The sequence below is a fragment of the Priapulus caudatus genome, unplaced genomic scaffold, assembly GCF_000485595.1.
Source record: "Priapulus caudatus unplaced genomic scaffold, Priapulus_caudatus-5.0.1 Scaffold2087, whole genome shotgun sequence".
In the NCBI taxonomy this organism is placed as follows: Eukaryota; Metazoa; Priapulida; class Priapulimorpha; order Priapulimorphida; family Priapulidae; genus Priapulus; species Priapulus caudatus.
This window is the reverse complement of record NW_014579148.1, coordinates 10,900-29,274: the sequence shown is the minus strand read 5'-3', so window position 1 is coordinate 29,274 and position 18,375 is coordinate 10,900. Positions and strand designations below refer to the sequence as shown.

Sequence of the window (18,375 nt, the reverse complement as noted above, 5' to 3'; positions counted from 1 at the left end):
GGCTCGAGCGGAATCGTTCGTTCGTTCGTTCGTTCGCTCGCTCGCTCGTTCGTTCGCTCGTTCGTTCGTTCGTTCGTTCGTGGTCGTCCGAAGACTGACTGATTTTACCATTGGATCTTGGCTGCTTATATAGGAGCCCGCGGTGACGTAGGATCCAGGCGGCGCCTCCCTGTCCCGTGCCTCGGGTGCCTGGTCGTTGTCCCCCCTCGTTTAACTCTCTACCTCTGTTGCGGTGGCTGGTCTCTGGTTGTATGACGTCATCCCCCCTGAACTCTGTGGACATCTGAAGGAGTCACCTAACACGAGGCGGCGCCACCAGACACCGTAACAAACCGTAACGCAAAAAGCCGAAATCTTGTAACCTCATAATCCTCATAAAAATCTTTTAGTCCAAAGGACTATAACAAAGACGTAGAGACAATTTTATCATATCGAAAGATCAACACTGCGGATCGCAGTGGAAAAAGCCGCATATTTACAATTTACTAAAGACAGAAATATTCATAGAAATAATATAATAGCTGTCAGCATAGAAATAATATTAATAATACTAGTTAGACTAGTGTCTCTATATTATATTTCTATGATCGTCATAGACCAAGAATAACTACTACTAGTACTACTACTAATAATAATAACAATAATAATAACTAACAATATATAATAATAAATATTTTTAGTACACGATATCATGCAGGCATATTACCCATGATTCCCCGCGGCTTTTACGTTACAAAGATGGTAGTATGGATTCCCATTTGGTTGAATAAATAATACCCTTAGAAAATGTATATATCGTGCTGATTGTAGTCTTAAACTATGGCGCGAAGAAAACAGAGTGTACCAACATTTGCCGCCTCTTCGTGTAAGTATTTCACTATTCATCGTGGATTTGTGGTGATTTACGTAGGGCTATCGTTAAAAATATAAAATGTAACTAGCCCACTAGGCACTACGGTTCAAGGATAGAGATGATGTCCAGATTGAGACCTATTGTAGCTCGGATCGGATCGGATACAATAATGTAACCAGAGTAGGGATAATGTAACCCAACAACCCTATGCTCTTGACTTGTTTTTAGTTTACAGTAATGTAACCAGTTGTACAGTTGTTTACATTAATGTAACTGTTGACGTTGTACCCAAACTTGGAATCTTGCACAAACTTGGAATTTCAACGCATCCGCAGTTTGGGCAACCAATCTTGAGATTGGGCAAAACCTAGGTTGGGCAAGGTGAGCAGGGGTTGCACAAACTTGGAATCATAGGCTGCGAAATGTTATATCATTACAATGAGTTCCCATATCTTATTTCTTGATTGTGTTTGCATATTGGTTAACAAATTATATCAAGAGCGTATAAAGAAGGAGAGCGTACAAGGGTAAAATGCTGAAACCATGCTGCAGTATTATTGATTAGCTGTCTTACCTTGTTCATATAAAACAAACCGCATGTCCCTACGATGCCCCTACGCTGAGATAATGAGTCAGGCTTTCCAGCGGCCCTAAAATTCCTAAAAATTCCTAAAATTTTGAGCTCGCCCTAAAATTCCTAAAAAAACTTTAAAAACGTATGCAATTCCTAAAAAAGGGCTAAAATTTTATTCAAATTCCTAAAAAAAAAATCACAGATATGTTTGGAGTTTTTGGTGATGAGATGATGAACTTTTGGTTTGTAATTATGTCTAATGCAGGGTCTCCAACCATTCCTCATTCTGCGGAATCATAACGATTTCTAGGCTTAATTTCCGCATTCTGCAGCGTCAAGGTTATATTCATCATTTCAGTTGCACTGTAAAAAATTTGCACTGATTGTTCGCATTGTTCGCTTGGACACATTGTTTATTTTCAGGCATTTTGTATCTGGCATAATTACGGTAAATGGAACAGTCTATACTAGTCAGACAGGCGCTGTCTGCAAGGTGTCGCGTAGTTTGTCTGCTAATTAGACAAGGGTTGTAGAGTTGAGTCTAGGGTTGAGATAGTGTTATCAGACATGAGAATATGGCCCACAGTATGCCTCCGATTGCAGGAAAATGGCTTAAATATTTCAAAATTTTCTGGTGGGGCATGCCCCCAGACATGCACGCGGCACTACGGCACGCGGGCCTGGCTGCGGCAGCGAAGGTACATTTCGCCCCCATCAATTTCTGAATACGCTACTAGTTACTGATCACCGCGGGAACATTCCGCATTTGGGGTTCATAGGGTTGGAGACCCTGCTAATGGATGTTTTCTAGTTATCTTTATACAGAGTAAGTATTGTGACTCAGTCTACCAGTGATTCCTAAGCTTCAGTGTCTGATTATACGACCCCGTTTCTGGCTGGATGTACAAGACATGCCTAATTTGCATGAAACTTGATGATGTACAGTCGTATCGAGGACTTGGAGGATAGGAATAGCTGGTAGACTGGACACATACCACATAGTAGAAAACTGTATCTGTACGTTAACACGTTGATGTTTATGAAAGGTAATTGACTTAATTTATCCCTAAAATGTTTCGATTCATCCCTAAAAATTCCTAAAATAGCCCTAAAAAAACCTTAATTTCTCCCTAAAATTAGCCCTAAAATGTTGTCAAGGACTGCTGGAAAGCCTGTAATTTGATTATTAGATAATTGAACTATTAGAGAAATTCCTTCCTAGTTTGCCTCAGTTATACTCGCATATGCCACAATCGCCATTTTAAAAGTGTAGTTGAATAAGCGACTGTTTTCAGTGTGCGCAATCTTGAGATTGGGCAGCCAAACTAGGAAATCTGCAGTTTGGGCAGCACTATCACTGCGCGATCTCAAGATTGTGCAAATTCCAAGTTTGGGTACGACATAACCAAGAGCTCATAATAGAGGAGGCACCGTGCGGTTTAACAGCGTTTTGCATAGTTTTCAACTTGTAAATATTCTATCAACATGTGAATAAATATATTCAAACTTTACCTTGTTTTCATCTATGATTCTCCCTTAAACATATGACACCATGAATTTACCTGAAAATCGTATGTGTTCTTCAAAAAAATTATTTGAATACGACACGGTTTCACACAGTTTTCCCAAATGTTTGCATACATGTATTCGTCGCATGTTGATATGCGACGGCAGCACCAGGTTGTAACTACGGGATGCTGGGGGCTGTTGGGGATATTAGGTAAGCACAGTAACAGCAAGCTTGTTTCACTTCCTTATCATCAGGAACACGATGGCAACACAGCTAAAATCAGCTGCTAGCTCGCCGTGAGCACACATTTATTTCTAGCACGCTGGAAACGCTACACGCTGAATACAATTCGATGCCTAATATCCCCAACAGCCCCCAGCGTTCCGTCATACACAATAGAACACTAATCCGATAATAAACTTGCGCTGAATACATGCGAACATTTGGGAAAACTGTGTGAAACCGTGTTGTATTCTAATAACATTTTTGAAGAACACATACGATTTTCAGGTAAATTGGTGGTGTCATATGATTAAGGGAGAATCATAGACGAAAACAAGGTAAAGTTTGAATATATTTATTCACATATATGATATTGATAGAATATTTACAAGTTGAAAACTATGCAAAACGCTGTTAAAACGGTGTCATATTCTTCTCTATTATGAACTCTTAATGTAACCCAACAACCCTTGTTACTATAATGTTGGTCAGAGTAGCGTTTAAACCACTATATCGTAACTTTCGTAACTTTGGGGGTACACTCTTAAAAATTAACTCTTCTTTCTGAGGTCTTCTTCAGGGTGTTGTCTAATAATTTCTAGCTGAACGTTGAATGTTTGTTTTGCTTGGTACATATATATAATGTATTGCCTACAGATTTAGAAAATGTACAGTGATACAATTTGTAAAATAAAAAAGAATGGGGAAGATCAAGAAAAAAAATTTGAGTCTGCCCTTTTTGGCGGGTCGGTCGGGTGACGGCCAATAAACAATATTTTTATTATGGCCTGGGATAACTGTTCATAAAATAAGAATCCTTGACCTCAGTTTCAGAAGAGGGCGCCACCGACAGCAAGCGGCAGCGGCTGGAGATCAAGGACGAGCCATTCAATGTCGAGGAGTATGAGATACACAGCTCGTCCGAGAGCGAGCCGAGTCACAGCGGGGGCGCCACTGACCTCCACGAGCCGCGCCTCACGAGCAGCGGCTACTCGGACACCGAACAGGCGCTGTCGTCTGACGGCGCGAGTGCAGCGCTGGCGTTCAACGATGGCAACACCTCCCCGCTGTCTGCCCTTAGGAACCTCTCTGGTACCTGTGCACACCAGGTCCCAATAGGGGGCGCTGTGAACCACTACGGCTCCGTGCTGCCGAACCAGCATGACGACGTGAATCAAGCTGGTCAGCAGAGGATGCCGGCTGTCCCTAGCAATGTCGGAAGCCACGACGGGCTACCTGCTAATTCAGACGATCTCTCTTCGTTGGAATGTTCGTTCAGGTAAAATATTTGGGGAGGCAGAAGAGACGTGACCATCGGCAAGAGCGTATAAAGAAGGAGAGTGTACAACGGTGAAATGCTGAAACCATGCTGCAGTATTAGTCGAATTAATAAACTTTGCCCGTTTTATTTTGACGATTCTTTGTGGTATTATTGATCAGCTCTCCTACCTTGCTAATATAAAACAAACCGCTTGTCCCTACGATGCCTCTACGCTGAGATAATGAGCGGTGAAAATCTGGTATTTTCGCCGAAAACCGACTCGAGATACGTAGTGGCTGCGACTGTCTCTCGTTCTGGCGATAGCTTCTGGAAACCTCGCGTGTTTCCGTCATTCATTGACAATGAAATTTATTTTCCTTCCACAAAGTGCTTTGTACTGTACTATCTTTTCTCGCATTTCCAATCATTGACGCAGCCATTACTCCACAAAAACGTCTTGTTATTTATCGCCATGGTGTTGACCTGCCCCTTACGCTGGATGTAGTAACGCTGTAGTAATAACGTATCGAGTCCGCGCTACACAGCAGCGACCGGAAGCAACATACAGTCCACAAAACGAGAGACAGTTGCAGTATCTGACTGATCTCGAGTCGGTTTTCGACAAAAAATACCAGATTTCCACCGCTCATTATCTCAGCATAGAGGCATCGTAGAGACATGCGGTTTGTTTTATAAGTAGTTTGTTAAAAGTATAGTACTTGTTTCAAGGTAGGACAGCTGATCAATAATACTGCAAAGAATTGTCAAAATAAAACGGGAAAAGTTTGTTAATTCGACTAATACTGCAACATGGTTTCAGCATTTCACCGTTGTATGCTCTCCTTCTTAATACGCTCTTGCTATCGGTTATATATAAATATAAATATATATATATATATATATATATAAGAAAAAAAAACTAAAGAAATATTAGAATATTACTTCTATTGCCGGCTTGAGTCGCTAATGATCCAGTGTCTTGCACTACATTTAATTATAGTATGCTTATAGTTATATACTCTCTAACTTATGTTTGTAGGCTATTATGTAGTAATTTGGTCAATGAGGATTGTCTGTATCTGTCCTACATGAGTTGCATTTACAATACTGTATAAGCCGTATTTTCCTCGTACAGATATTTTCGCGAATTCAGACTTGACGGACAATTTCGGGAGTGGTCAGGTTAATTCGCGAGTAGTAAATTTCGCTGTCGGTGGATTATGAATTATTCGGTATTATTCAGTATGAACTATTCGCGTGTTGTTATTTTTGCGGTCGGGGACGCGTTCGCGAAATTCGCGAAAATTAAACCACCCCGAAATATACAGCTTATATACAGTATTTGTTATTAGTTGAAATTTTAATGTAGTATATAATGTTTAAAACAGTGATGTGCTACAGTTATATTCTTTGTCACCCAGAGTTGTCACCTGATCTATTGCTGAATCATGTGTATCATCTGTAGCTAAATATTTTTTGCAGAACTTGACTGTGTTGACTGAACCATGGGTTTGTTCACGTACAATCTTCGTTAAACAACATTCAATAAATTTTTGAACAGGTTTAAGGTGGAGACAGAATATCCAGTTGTGACATGTCTCAGAGGGAACAGCATTGACACAGGAGAGGAGATCAACATGTTCAAGTGTCACCTGTGCAATAAGATGTTTATGACCCTGAGCGGTGTTCAGCAACACCTGGCACTCCATGTTGCTAAGGTACAGACAAACACTAATACATGGCTCTTTTTTTAAGAAAAAAGCTAATATATATGTTTAGGTTACCGTGTACAATTGCCCTTAATAACAGTCTTCCCTTTTCTCCATGTAAACATATTATGTGCATGAATTAAAATCGTGTAGAAATTTTGGTGATCAGTTTAAAATTCTGTGCTTAGTCCGTAATTTCCGTTTACATGATGATGAGATTTTATGCGTGCTCCCAATAAAGCATTCGGGATATGAGCGAAGTTATGACCGACATTGTTCTTATGCCCACAGAAAATAATGCTTCTCCACGTTTAGGATATCACAAGACTCTTACCGGAAGCTAAATTGCCACCACCTGATGACACGCCATCTGCAATCAGTGGCCGAATGCCGTCGGCTAGCGACAGCTATTCAAAACAGCTATCAAGCAGGCAGTGGTCGTCACCTCTACTGCAGGGCCACGGCAGCACCCGGGCGTTGCAGTGCGACGCGGACGAGAGGTCTGGTGGGAGGGTACCGCTCGCCAGGAGAGACGAGGGCAAGCAGCAAGCCGAGCAGCCGGGTGAGTACCCAGTGTAATGTAGTGTAGTGTAAGAGCTGGGGGGCGGGGAGGAGTGTGACGTATGAGGCGGCAGGTTATATGCTACATCTCTGCTATACGCTCTCCACACACAGGTTTAGCGCTTGTCCCTTTTTGCCGAAACGTTTCATTTAGTCTTTCCAAACGCTTCACGTCTCAAACGTGGACGATCTGGGAGAGCGGAAAAATTGCACGGCTGTTGTGGTTAAAAAAAAGGTCTCACCGCTAGTGGGCTCACTCAGACGGGGGGCCGCTGCGAATATCCAAGCGCTAATCCTGTGGTTGGGTCTGTTGCAGAGCTAAGTGGTCGTGTTGCCAGTGTAGAGAGCCGGCTGGAGAAGCTCCACGTGGGCCTGGAGCAGGTAATGAGAGCGATGGGAGCTGTGCTGAATGTTGTCAAGGCGGATGCAGGCACGCCGCCTAATGGCAGTTATGCTCGAGCGAACGTTGACGCGGTGTCGGCGGCCGCTCTCAGCGGTAACGGCACACACGCGACAACTACGCTCTCGTCTATACCCGCTAGCAACCATGTCACGACTATGGTCTTGTCTGTTGGAAAGACAGATGCAGTGTCCGTATCCACACCCATGTGCGTTGCACCAAAGGCGCGGATGACGGCGCCCTTGGCGAATTGCATACGGGTGGCGTCGCCGCTGCCACCGCCCCCGCCGCCGCTTATGCAGGCACTGTGCAGTGAGCCGAGTCTTGTCGCGTGCAGTAGTCGCCTGCCGGTTGACGACTACGACGTGCTGTCGGGCGGCGTCGCACTACACGAGTACAATGAGAGGCTGCACGCACTCACATGGCCGGGGATGAACGATGCGGCGGCGGCTGCGCTGCACGAGGACGCGGAGGCCGGGGTGGGGGCGCTGCCGCCGCACGATGACGACAACGACGTGCTCGGCCGGCTCGTGCTGATGAGCGGCTCGACGCTACGCGCTCGCGAGATCAAGAAGTCCGGACCGAACCGGTTGCGCAAGTTCTCGACGGAGTCGATCAAGGCGAGGCTGCGGCAGCTCGAGTCGCTCGGTTTCGGGCAGCTGCAGAATGCGCAGCTGTTCACGAAAACACCGCCACGCGGCATCACGGAGGAGCAGTGTTCTGCGCTCGGCATCACGCGGCATTTCTACGAGAATTCCTACCTGAAGCCGATCCACTCCGGCACACAGAAGTATCTTGAGAGCTTCCTGGCAGCGACGTGGCATCCAAGCGAGCTGACGACCCAGGAGAACGACTGCCTGGGCCACGAGTGACAGCCTTTTCACGAGTTGCGTCAAACGGAAGTTTGCGAGAGAGATATGTGACTTTCCGTATTTTGAAAATATGTAATAGTGTCCATATATATAAAGTGCGTATAGTTGCGTGGTTTTTGTAATAGTAAGGTAATTTAACTTTGTAATAACTGAGGTAAAATATATCTGTATAAATATTTTGAATAAGTATTATGAGGAATAAATAATTTAGTTTAATATAATTGTGTCCTTAGATTAAGCTCTTGATGTGTTCAAAACATTTAACTACCCTGAGTAGAAGTCGAGTTGTTATGAATGTGTTTTCTGTAATAACCCAATTAAAGAGTTAAGCTTTACTGTTAAAAATAGCTCTGCCCCTAATTAGTAAAAGAACTTGAATTTATCCATAACTCAACAAGCATATCTCCTGACCTGAGTTTTTGCTATGCATTCCTACTTGCGTACTTGTACATGACATGCCCTCGTGCTTGGCAGTGTCAGAGGTAAGTAATCTCAATATATAATTCTTGAGATTATGTATCTCGAAACAATAACTCGCTTTATCTCAGTGTCGCAATACCTCTATTTGAGGTTATTTATTCTTGGCAGTATCTATAGCTTTCAAGTGAAGAAACTGTTATACATGGATGTAAATCAGAAGTAGATAATAGGGCTATTATCTTCTTCTGATGTATATGGACACACAAGGATGTACAAAGGAAGAACATGTTTTCCTGATCGGCTGTGATCTGGTCTTGACTGGCTTTATTGCAGCTCAGAAACACTCATGATCTGCGAGAGTTTTTTTTCATTTTGGGACTTTTACCTCAATGGAACTATATATATATATATATACTATATATATAGGATACTATATATCCCAGTAAGTGAGGGACTTGATAATTTTCTAACCAAATCAACTACTAGTTTTTTTCTACTAGACAAATTAAATCGTACTTATTTAACTGGAGTACAATATCGGGATCACATAGTTTGTTTCCAATGCCATTGATATTCCAAAAGCATATGTCTATGCCCATTAATCACAGTTTAATTACAAATTCATCACAGTTCAATAACGATGTTGCGGGCCCTGCGTCAACCATGTTCGTGCTATACTGAAGCACGTGTTGATTTATGATGATATATTTCCAATGGCCATAGTGTCGCTGGTGGTTTGCTGAATCGTTATTTTGACCATGGACAAATGCATCGGTTACACAGATCATGATTCTATTCTATAATAGAAAAGGCTGAAATATATGATGGATAATGGATTTAAATGGTGGCTGTTACAGAGATGCCAACCACTACGATTTATCCGTATTTTATACTAATTTATATTATTTTGCACCACTACGACCAGTTTGTATCAAACTACGAATTTAAATGTGATCGAAAAAAAAAATTTGTTTGTTATTTTTTGTCAATTTATTGTCATTTTTGACCCTCAAGAGTGCAGGAAATTGCATCTCAGAATCAAACAATTTTCCGGGGGGCTTGCCGGATCCCCTAGCAAACTCGGGTCACTACGTGACTCTCGAACTACTAATTTGATGGCCAGAAACTACAGATTGCTTCAAATATGTGTTGGCATCTCTGCTGTTACGTGAATGGCCCTACTAGGCCACGGTTGAATGGCCCTACTAGGCCACGGTATGTTTATTTGGTTTATGTGCTTGCTGACAGATGTCGTAGTTAGTTCACGGGGCAGCTGTTTATTTGGTCGGATCCACGGATCTCGATCCACTGGATCGAACACTGGACCAAACAAACGCAAACTCACTTTCAACGGTTCACGTTTCGCTGTAACCTATCACGGGATGGTTCATAACAAAGAACAAGCTGTGATTGGCTGAGGCGCGGGCCGCCATATTGGATCCCGTTCTAATCCACCTCGCTAGCAGGGTCGGGTTCGGTGGATCGAGATCCGTGGATCCGACCAAACAAACAGTCAGATCAACGAATCCATTGGATCGAGATCTGTGGATCCGACCAAACACACGCGCCCTAAGATGAAAAGTCACCATTTCTGCTGAAGTTATGATTTGCAACTTAATAAACCTGCATGGCGGAATACACGTACACACCCCTGTTCTGTTTGCCTTGTGTCAGCGCTGAAGGCGCGCGCCGACTTCGCACCGTGTTCGGGCTGGAGTGTGCCGTTGGCGCGCACGAGCAAAATATCTACCGTGTTTAATTTTTCTGGCTCTGCGCCGTTTGTGCGCGCCGAATTCGCACCGTGTGTGGGCTGGTTTGCGTGCACAAATGGCGCAATGGACCCTTAAGGCCCCTGCACACGGTGCGAATTTGTCGCGCTCCAATGGCACTGAGCTAAACGCACGTTTGCTCGTTGCATTGTCACGCGTGCGCATTGCTTGGGTTGTGCGCGCAAATGACACACGCCAGCCCGCACACGGTGCGAATTTGGCGCATGCCTGAGGTCTTTATATATGCAGTATTATTGCATTTAAATAATTCGCCTATTATAGAGGAGTGCCATTTGATGCAGATGTGGGCCTGATACATCACGATCATGATTGTGCGTCGTTTCTTTTGCCTTTTTCAATGTTTAAAAAATAAATTATACAGCTTTCCTATCATTTATGTCTTGTGTTATTCTTGGACCTCCACTCGTATACAGATCAACCATCTAATCACTTGAGCTGTGTGTTTATTTGGTAACATCCCAATTGGCCTACTCCCATTTCGCCTACTTCCCATTTCGTCTACTGTCAGAATGGGAAATATTCCCATTTCGCCTACTCCCTTTCCGTCTACTCTCAGAATGGGTAATAGTGCCATTTCGTAGTAGTATTGATATTACAACAAATACCAGGAGAACTTAGTGTGGATGCCACTCCGTCTAGCCTATATATGCTAATCAAAATCATATATTACATTTATAAATGATTATTTAGTGGAAAACTGATGGTATACAAAATGGTAATGGGGTGGATTTTAAGCTCATCTGGCCAGGGGCGTAAATCCGTACTGCGGAGTGGGGGGGATGATCACGCGAAGGGGGGGTCTGGGGAAGTTAGACCCCCTCAGATGCGTTTTCTGCGCGAGCAGGGGGGGTTCAGCTGCCGAGATCTTCAAGTGGGCTAGTCCAACTTCGTACGAGTCTAGATTTATAAGAAAAGACAAAATCATTCTCTTTTTTTTATCAAAAAGTCTTTTGATAATATTTTGCAATTATCCAAATATGACAGTAACTTTATACTACCGGTACTACAAAGGCTACTTTAGAACACGAAGGCCAACTCATTACCAGTGAATAAATTTATCTATATTTATAAATTAAAATTGTGTTCGTTCTCATTCTGACATTTCTGCCATCAAAATTCCCACATGACAAGGATAGAATATGAATCATGATTCAACTTTCAAAGTTTCAATTATTCATCTTAACTGTTTGAATTGTTGGATGAAAAGTAGTTAACCATGTGGGACATACCCTTCACTTTCGCACGTACTACAGATATGTACCCGAGGTAGTTTTAGGTTGTTTATAGTTTAGTAGAGGTATGTTTAGGGTTAGGGTTAGGGTTAGTGTTAGGGTTAGGGTACACTTCTGTAGTACAAGTCTGGTACACTTTGTGTATACATATATGTACCTCGGGTACATATCTGTAGTACCTGTTACGACAACTGTTGATAACGTGTAGGTTCAACAAATAACAGGACAAACCCAGATAACGAGTCAAGTCTTTACGCCATGTTAACTCCCGAACGCTCCTGGTACCACGCCATGCATTATGGGACTGACGGGTACATGTAAATACCGGAATCACTCTGTACAATGAAACGAAACTGTTGTATAAGGCGCGTTCACACGGACGTTTTTGGCCCGAGCCTAATCAGGCCCGTGCCAGATTTGGCTCGAGCCGAGCGTTCACACGGACGTTTTTGGCCCGAGCCTAATTAGGCCCGTGCCACGAATTTTGGTCGCCATCGAAAACGGCGGACCAGGCCCAGGCCAGAACTTTTAGCACGCAGCTTCGCGAGAGGTAGAGGCGGTAGAATCGCTTGAGGCGGTAGATGCTGCGAGTGTCAAACGTGTACTTCGACGAAATAAAGTCCAAAACAGTAATAAAAATTCGACAAATTTGATCAGGATGCCACGTTTTCAAGATTGATAATTGTAACTCGGAACGTAAGTAAACACTCTAAATCGTACACAACGCCATCTCGCGACATACTGCCAAAGTATCTGTGAGATATTTTGCAATAAATTATTGAATTGAATTTTGAATTTGACAGACAGTATTTACCTCCCCCCTACTTGCGTACGTGTGAACGCTCACCGACTCAATTAGGCGCGAGCCAAATTTGGCCCGAGCAAAATCTAGCCCATTTGGCTCGAGCCAAATCATGACCGTGTGAACACCGGCTATTATCATAAGTATCTGTTCTTGTGTCAACAAGTTATCAGCACTGGCATGTGCTGCCACCTATGGAGGTTGAGGGGAACTAAATAAACATGGCTGGTTTCTGTTAACTCAAGGCTTTTGTCCTACTCATTATTGTGTTCTAATTAACGCCCACAAGATAAACCTCCTGACTCAACATGGTGTCAGATTGTAAAAGAGACGCGGAGACACAGTAAATAGGACAGTGGTGATGCCCGCAGTTTGCTCAGTTTGCCCATGTCTATGTGGTAGACAAGTCAATGCGGTAATGTAGTGCATGCTACACGCGCCGTTAGTCTCTGATCCTACTGGATTTTCGGATGAGCAGTGACTTTTCTGAATTCTGACTATCTGTGGAACTTTACACACGTTCTGCCCTTCCCGGTAGTAGTGACTATGGCACAGTTCCAAGTCCAACCACCTGAGTCATTCGACTTAAGGAAAGCCGGAGGGCTGGTCAAAATGGATCAGACGGTTCGATAGATTCAGACAAGTGTCTAGCCTCTCAGAAAAGGGGAGCCAGAACAAATAGACACCCTCATCTACTCAATGGGTGATGAAGCGGAGGAGCATTCTAATGTCCACTGAATCTAACGGAGGATGAGAACAAGAGTTTACGGAACTCACTAAAGCTAAACTGGATAGATATTTTGCTACCGAAGAAGAATGTCATTTTTGAGCGGCAAAATTCAATCAACGTTTCCCAGAAGGAGGGTGAACTGTGGATTCGTTCATCACCGATCTTTTTCACTCTGCGGAAAAGTGCGACTTCGTAACACTGCATGACGAGTTAATCCGGGATAGGATTGTGGTAGGACTTAAGGACGGCAGATTGTCAGAGCGTCTGCAACTTGACGCAGACTTGCGGCTTAGAACTGCCCATGGACAAGGCTCGCCAGAGCGAAACCATTCGCAAGCAACAGGGCATTCTGCGAGGGAGCGCCTCCCCCATGCTGGCGGAGGTCGCCAAAGTCAGAAACGACGAGATGCCATGGCATCCCAAACGTCCACCGCCTACACCGCCATACAGTGGTAGCAGTCAGAAGCAGTTTCAGCCTAGAAAGCAGGCTGGGAAGTCGTGTCCCAACTGTGGACAACCGCCGCATTAGAAAAAGCCGTGTCCAGCCAAAGGTGTAGAATGCACTTTTTGCAGAAAATTGGCCACTTCAAAATGTAATTGCCGAATTCGCAATCAGTCAACGAGGTTGGTTCGGAGGCTGACCCTTCATCCGCTTTCATGGGAGGCACTACAATCTCAAGCAGAGGGGATCTTTCGTGGCAAAGCGAAGTAAAGATAGCAGATTCGTTCATCGTGTTGGAAAATCGATACGGGTGCTGGTTCGTGATGCCATTGAAAAATGTACTGGCGAACGCTATGGAAAGTTGGTCAGGCCTAGCAAAGGTCATTAGTAGGAGCTGCTGGTTCCAACTCGACGCTGGTCGGGATGTTCGTGGAAAACTTGAGAAAGGTTCGCGGTCGCGATAACCGACATCTACGTTGTTCGTGACCTTTACGAAACACTTCTTGGCGATGCAAGCCAATTAGGAAACTTAATCTCGTGTCGGTAGTCAGGTCGTCAAGGGCAAAGCTATAAGTGGAAAAGTCAATTTCCAGAACTGTTTTCATCGCTTGGTAAGATGAAGGGTGACCATGAGATAAAAAATCGAGGACAGTGCGCAATTTCGTACTCGATCTCAACGCCGCGTCGTGTTCCTATACCGCTGTACGAGAAGGTCAAGGAAGAGCTCATGCGCATGGAGAGCATGGGAGTTATTTCCAAAGAGTAACTGAGCCAACATACACTGGTGTGGCTGGAATGGTTGTGGTTCCAAAACCCAACAGGAACTGTCAGGATCTGCGTAGACTGCAAACAAAGTTGAATGAAAGTGTGAAACGTGAGAAACACATTCTACGTCCTGTGGACACTACACTAGCGCGTCTAAGTGAGCAAAGGTGTTTTCGAAACTCGACGCAACTCCGGGTTTGGCAGTTGCCCTAAGCAAGGAATCGTCTAGTCTGACCACGTTCATCACTCCGTTCGGGAGGTTCTGTTTAATAGACTCCTTACGGAATCTCATCGGCGCCTGAGATATTCCAGCGCCGAATGCAGGACATTCTAGAGGCTTAGATGGAGTTTTGTGTCATATGGAATGACATTCTGATTTCGAAGGATCAAGGCGAACCGATGGAAGACTCCACGCTGTCTAAGTAGTCTGAGAGATGCAGGTGTTTACCCTAACTGAACCACAAGTGTGAGTTTTCAGTCGATACGATCAAGTACTAGGGTACATTGTCGTGGCTGAGGCATCTACGCAGACCCAAACAAGGTCAAGGCTATACGCAGGAGATGGAACGGCCAGGGAACATCCGGAGGCTTAGACGTTTCCTAGGCATGCTAAACCAGTTGGGGAAATTCGTCCCTAAAACCTAGCGGACAGAACGGAGCCTCTTGCGCTCGTTACTCAGCGTGAAAAATGCGTGGCTTTGGAGTCAAGCTCAGAGAACGTGTTTTCATGGAACTGAAGGCATGTCTGACGTCGACTGGTATTCTTGCGCTGTATGATCCGAGCAGAGACACGATCGTCTCAGCTGATTCGTCGTCGTACTGGATTAGGAGCCGTCATCAAGCAGAAACAGGATGACAATGTGTGGAAACCAATGCGGCATACGCGTCACAGTTTCATTGTCTGATACGGAGAAACGTGTACGGCGCAGGTGGAGAAAGAAGCGCTAGCCTCAGCGTGGGCTTGCGATAGGTTCCAAGAGTATCTTGATTGGAAAAACATTTTACTCTAGAAACGGACGCATAGGCCGTTAGTGTCGCTTCTTGGCTCAAAGAGTGTGGGATGAACTCCGGCCACGGTCCAACGCTTCAAAACTCCGTATGATGCCGCTACGAATACAGTATTATCCCATGTTCCGGGAAAAGAACTGTATACGCGCAGACGGCTTGTCGAGGGCGCAGTGTCGTATTCAGCAAACGTCTGAGGAAGTAGAACTCGCGCAGGATGTCAAAGCCTACGTGGAGTTAATCGTGGCCACTTAACTTTCGAGTCTGCCGCGCCACCGAAAAACGTCTAGCTGAAATTCGTCAAGAAGCAGTCCCGAAGACGAAGTGTGCTGCCAAATCGTCAAATACTGTCAAGATGGTTGGCCAGACAGATCTATACGTCAATGGAGCTGTGTTACCGTTCTAAACCCAGTAGCAGGTGAACTGACTGTTATGGACGGGTTAGCTGATGAAGGGTACTAGAATAGTCATACCCACAAGCATGGCGCTTAGAACTGCTGATAGGATTCACGAAAGGCCACCAGGGGATAATTAAGTGTAGGGCGTCGTGCACCGGAATCTGTGTGGTGGCCAGGACTGAGTAAACAGTTAGAAACTCTAGTGCAAGCTGTAACATCTGTGCAAAAAGAACGCGTTGTTCGCCATGAAACCGAACATCACAACCGAGTTTCCAAAAACGTCCTTGGCAGATCGTTGTTACAGACTTGTTGGAACTGAAGAAGTGTCCTACTACTTGTAGTAGTCGATTACTTCTCGCAGCTATATAGAACTCGCGAAGTTTGACGCAGCTATCATCGAAGCTATAGTCAACCATCTTAAGTCGATTTTGCGAGACATTGGAGTCCCAGAACGCGTCAGGTCCGACAATGGACCACAGTATTCCGGCAGAAGAATTCGCTAAGCTTCGCGGATACCTACAACTTCACGCATGCCACAAGTAGCCCGCTGTATCCTCAAGGCAATGCGGAGGTAGAACCGCGTGGCAAAACCGTGAGGACCTGGTGAAGAAGGCAAAAAACGCCATACCTCGCACTGCTAGCGTACAGAGCCACACCTCATCTTCAACGGGTACAGCCCGCAGAATTGCTGTTGAGGAAGACGCGTGCGTACAAATCTTCGGCAGCTCCGACCAAACTAAACCCTCGTTGGCCGGATATGGACAATCTCGCTAAGACAGAACTAGAAGACGCAAAAAGGCGGCGGAAACCGCGCTGACAGACGCCGTGGTGCGAGACAACTCATTGAACTGAAGGGGGAGACAAATGTGTGGGTTCGGATAAAGATGTCGCCGCTAAGATCGCATGCACAAAGCGAGACACCGCAATCGTATGTTGTAGAGACTCAATCTGGGTCGTCCCTGAGACGAAACCGCAGAGCTGTGCAAAGCTTAGCCCAGATATTGGAGCAGGATTTCGTCGAGAAACCCCAGATCGCGCAGTACATGTGAACACCCCTGCAAGCAGTTGCGCATCCAAACTCTGGACTGTTAGTTTCGTGAAACAGGACATTCAGTCCCGTGAACTGAACTTCAACCGCGCACGAGGACAGTATCAGTGAAAGTACTGATGGACAGCTCAAGCTAGCCAGTATGTGACTAGGTCAGGCAGAGTGTCCAAACCATGTGAGAAGCTAGACCTGTGAACAATCTGTTTAGCAGCAGTAGAGTTAATGTGTTTTAAAACGAATAAAGGTTGATGTGTTAACGTGGTTACATAGCATTCGAATTGTTGCAGTATTATATAATCTATTGTCAGGAATGATCTTTGGATAATTTGGACTGTATGGGAATCGCATATCTGCCAAGAGCTGCAGTTATTAGTTTTATTTCATCTCAAAGGGGGATGTTGTATTTCATAAGTATCTGTATTGGGTCAACTAAGTTATCAGCAACTGGCATTCGTGCTGCACCTATGAGGTTGAGTGGAACTAAATAAACATGGCTGGTTTCTGTTAACTCAAGGCTTTTGTCCTACTCATTAATCTTGTGTTAATTAACGCCCACAAGATAAACCTTCCTGACTGCAACAGAAAACTAACAAGCCATACGTTTACACAGTAATATCCCACTCCCGTTTTCTTAGGTTTAAAGTCTTTCTAGAACTTAAAAGAAAAATAAACTTTACCATGACGCTAAATTGTAACAATGAATGCAGCGTTATCTGAATTTCCACACTGTGAACCAAACATTACGGTGAATATAACAATATAAACTTCAGGTCTCTGTGCACCAAATTTCACGAGCTTCAAATATCCTGTCACTGATTAACAAAACCTCACTGTAAAAAATTAACTCACTGTCAAATTCAGTACAGTCTTTCCACTTTCACTGATATGAAAATTTTTACTAAAGCATGAAAACCACAAACATAATTCACATTCATGTCACTACTTGTAGTACACGAGGTATACATGCATGAAAGTTACCTGAACATGCGTCCTTCAGATAAGAGGGTTTTCTCACGCGCTGCTGTTGGTCTGAAATTTGCATTACTCTCTGGATGGGAGTAACTGATTATCCAGTTCTGTGCTTGTTCTCACTTAAGTTAGCCGAGTGCTACTGTCATTTGAGGTTTCCTGCACTGCTCGTCACCACTGTAGTCGAGTTACATCAGGAATGGTTGTTACCGGCACGGCATTCTCCTCGCGCGCATGATGCTCCGATAGCGGGGATCTGTCACTGTATTTTTGGTGTCGTCGTCGCATCATGTTGTCTCTATATGTATGCGATTTCGGCTATATATAGCACCATCGGCGACCTTTCACCTCCGTACGTCCTGACCACTGGGAATTCACATCTTTCCGGGTGTTCCACTGCTTTCCGCTTCCAGGTGTTGAAAGAATACTGTGTCGTTGACGTTCAACGTTGAGAGTTTCTGTCGCTTTCGCGCGTCTGATGTTTCTTTACGGACTCTCTTCTCGAGGAGTCGCTTTCTTCCACCTTTCTTTTGTCTGCGCGGTTGTCGGTTTTATGCTTGGCAGAAACTTTCTTGTTTTCCGACCAAACTATCATTTTGCTGGCTGAGCAATATATCCTGACGGGTGTATTACGTTGCTGCAGTATCGCTTCAATACGGCTCTCCTCCATTCCTTTTGGGTTCTTCCTTTGATGAAGGATTTTTCATCACCTCACGGCTGCTTCGCTTTGGCCATTGGCACTTTTGGTGGCATGGGGAGAGCGAATGTCTCGTGTCTGATTGCCCCATGATCTCGACAAGAATGTTTTTTTT

At 44.4% G+C, this 18,375-nt stretch overlaps 1 protein-coding gene across 1 annotated transcript; it reads left to right on the top strand.

The window, feature by feature from the left end:
- Window positions 1–728: 728 nt before the first annotated feature.
- LOC106818200 lies at window positions 729–9,308 on the top strand. The gene is made up of 5 exons (XM_014822925.1): window positions 729–865; window positions 3,988–4,438; window positions 5,982–6,138; window positions 6,445–6,691; window positions 7,007–9,308. The coding sequence occupies exons 1-5, from the start codon at window positions 820–822 to the stop codon at window positions 7,960–7,962; spliced, it is 1,857 nt and encodes a 618-aa protein (XP_014678411.1). The 5' UTR covers window positions 729–819; the 3' UTR covers window positions 7,963–9,308.
- Window positions 9,309–18,375: the final 9,067 nt, after the last annotated feature.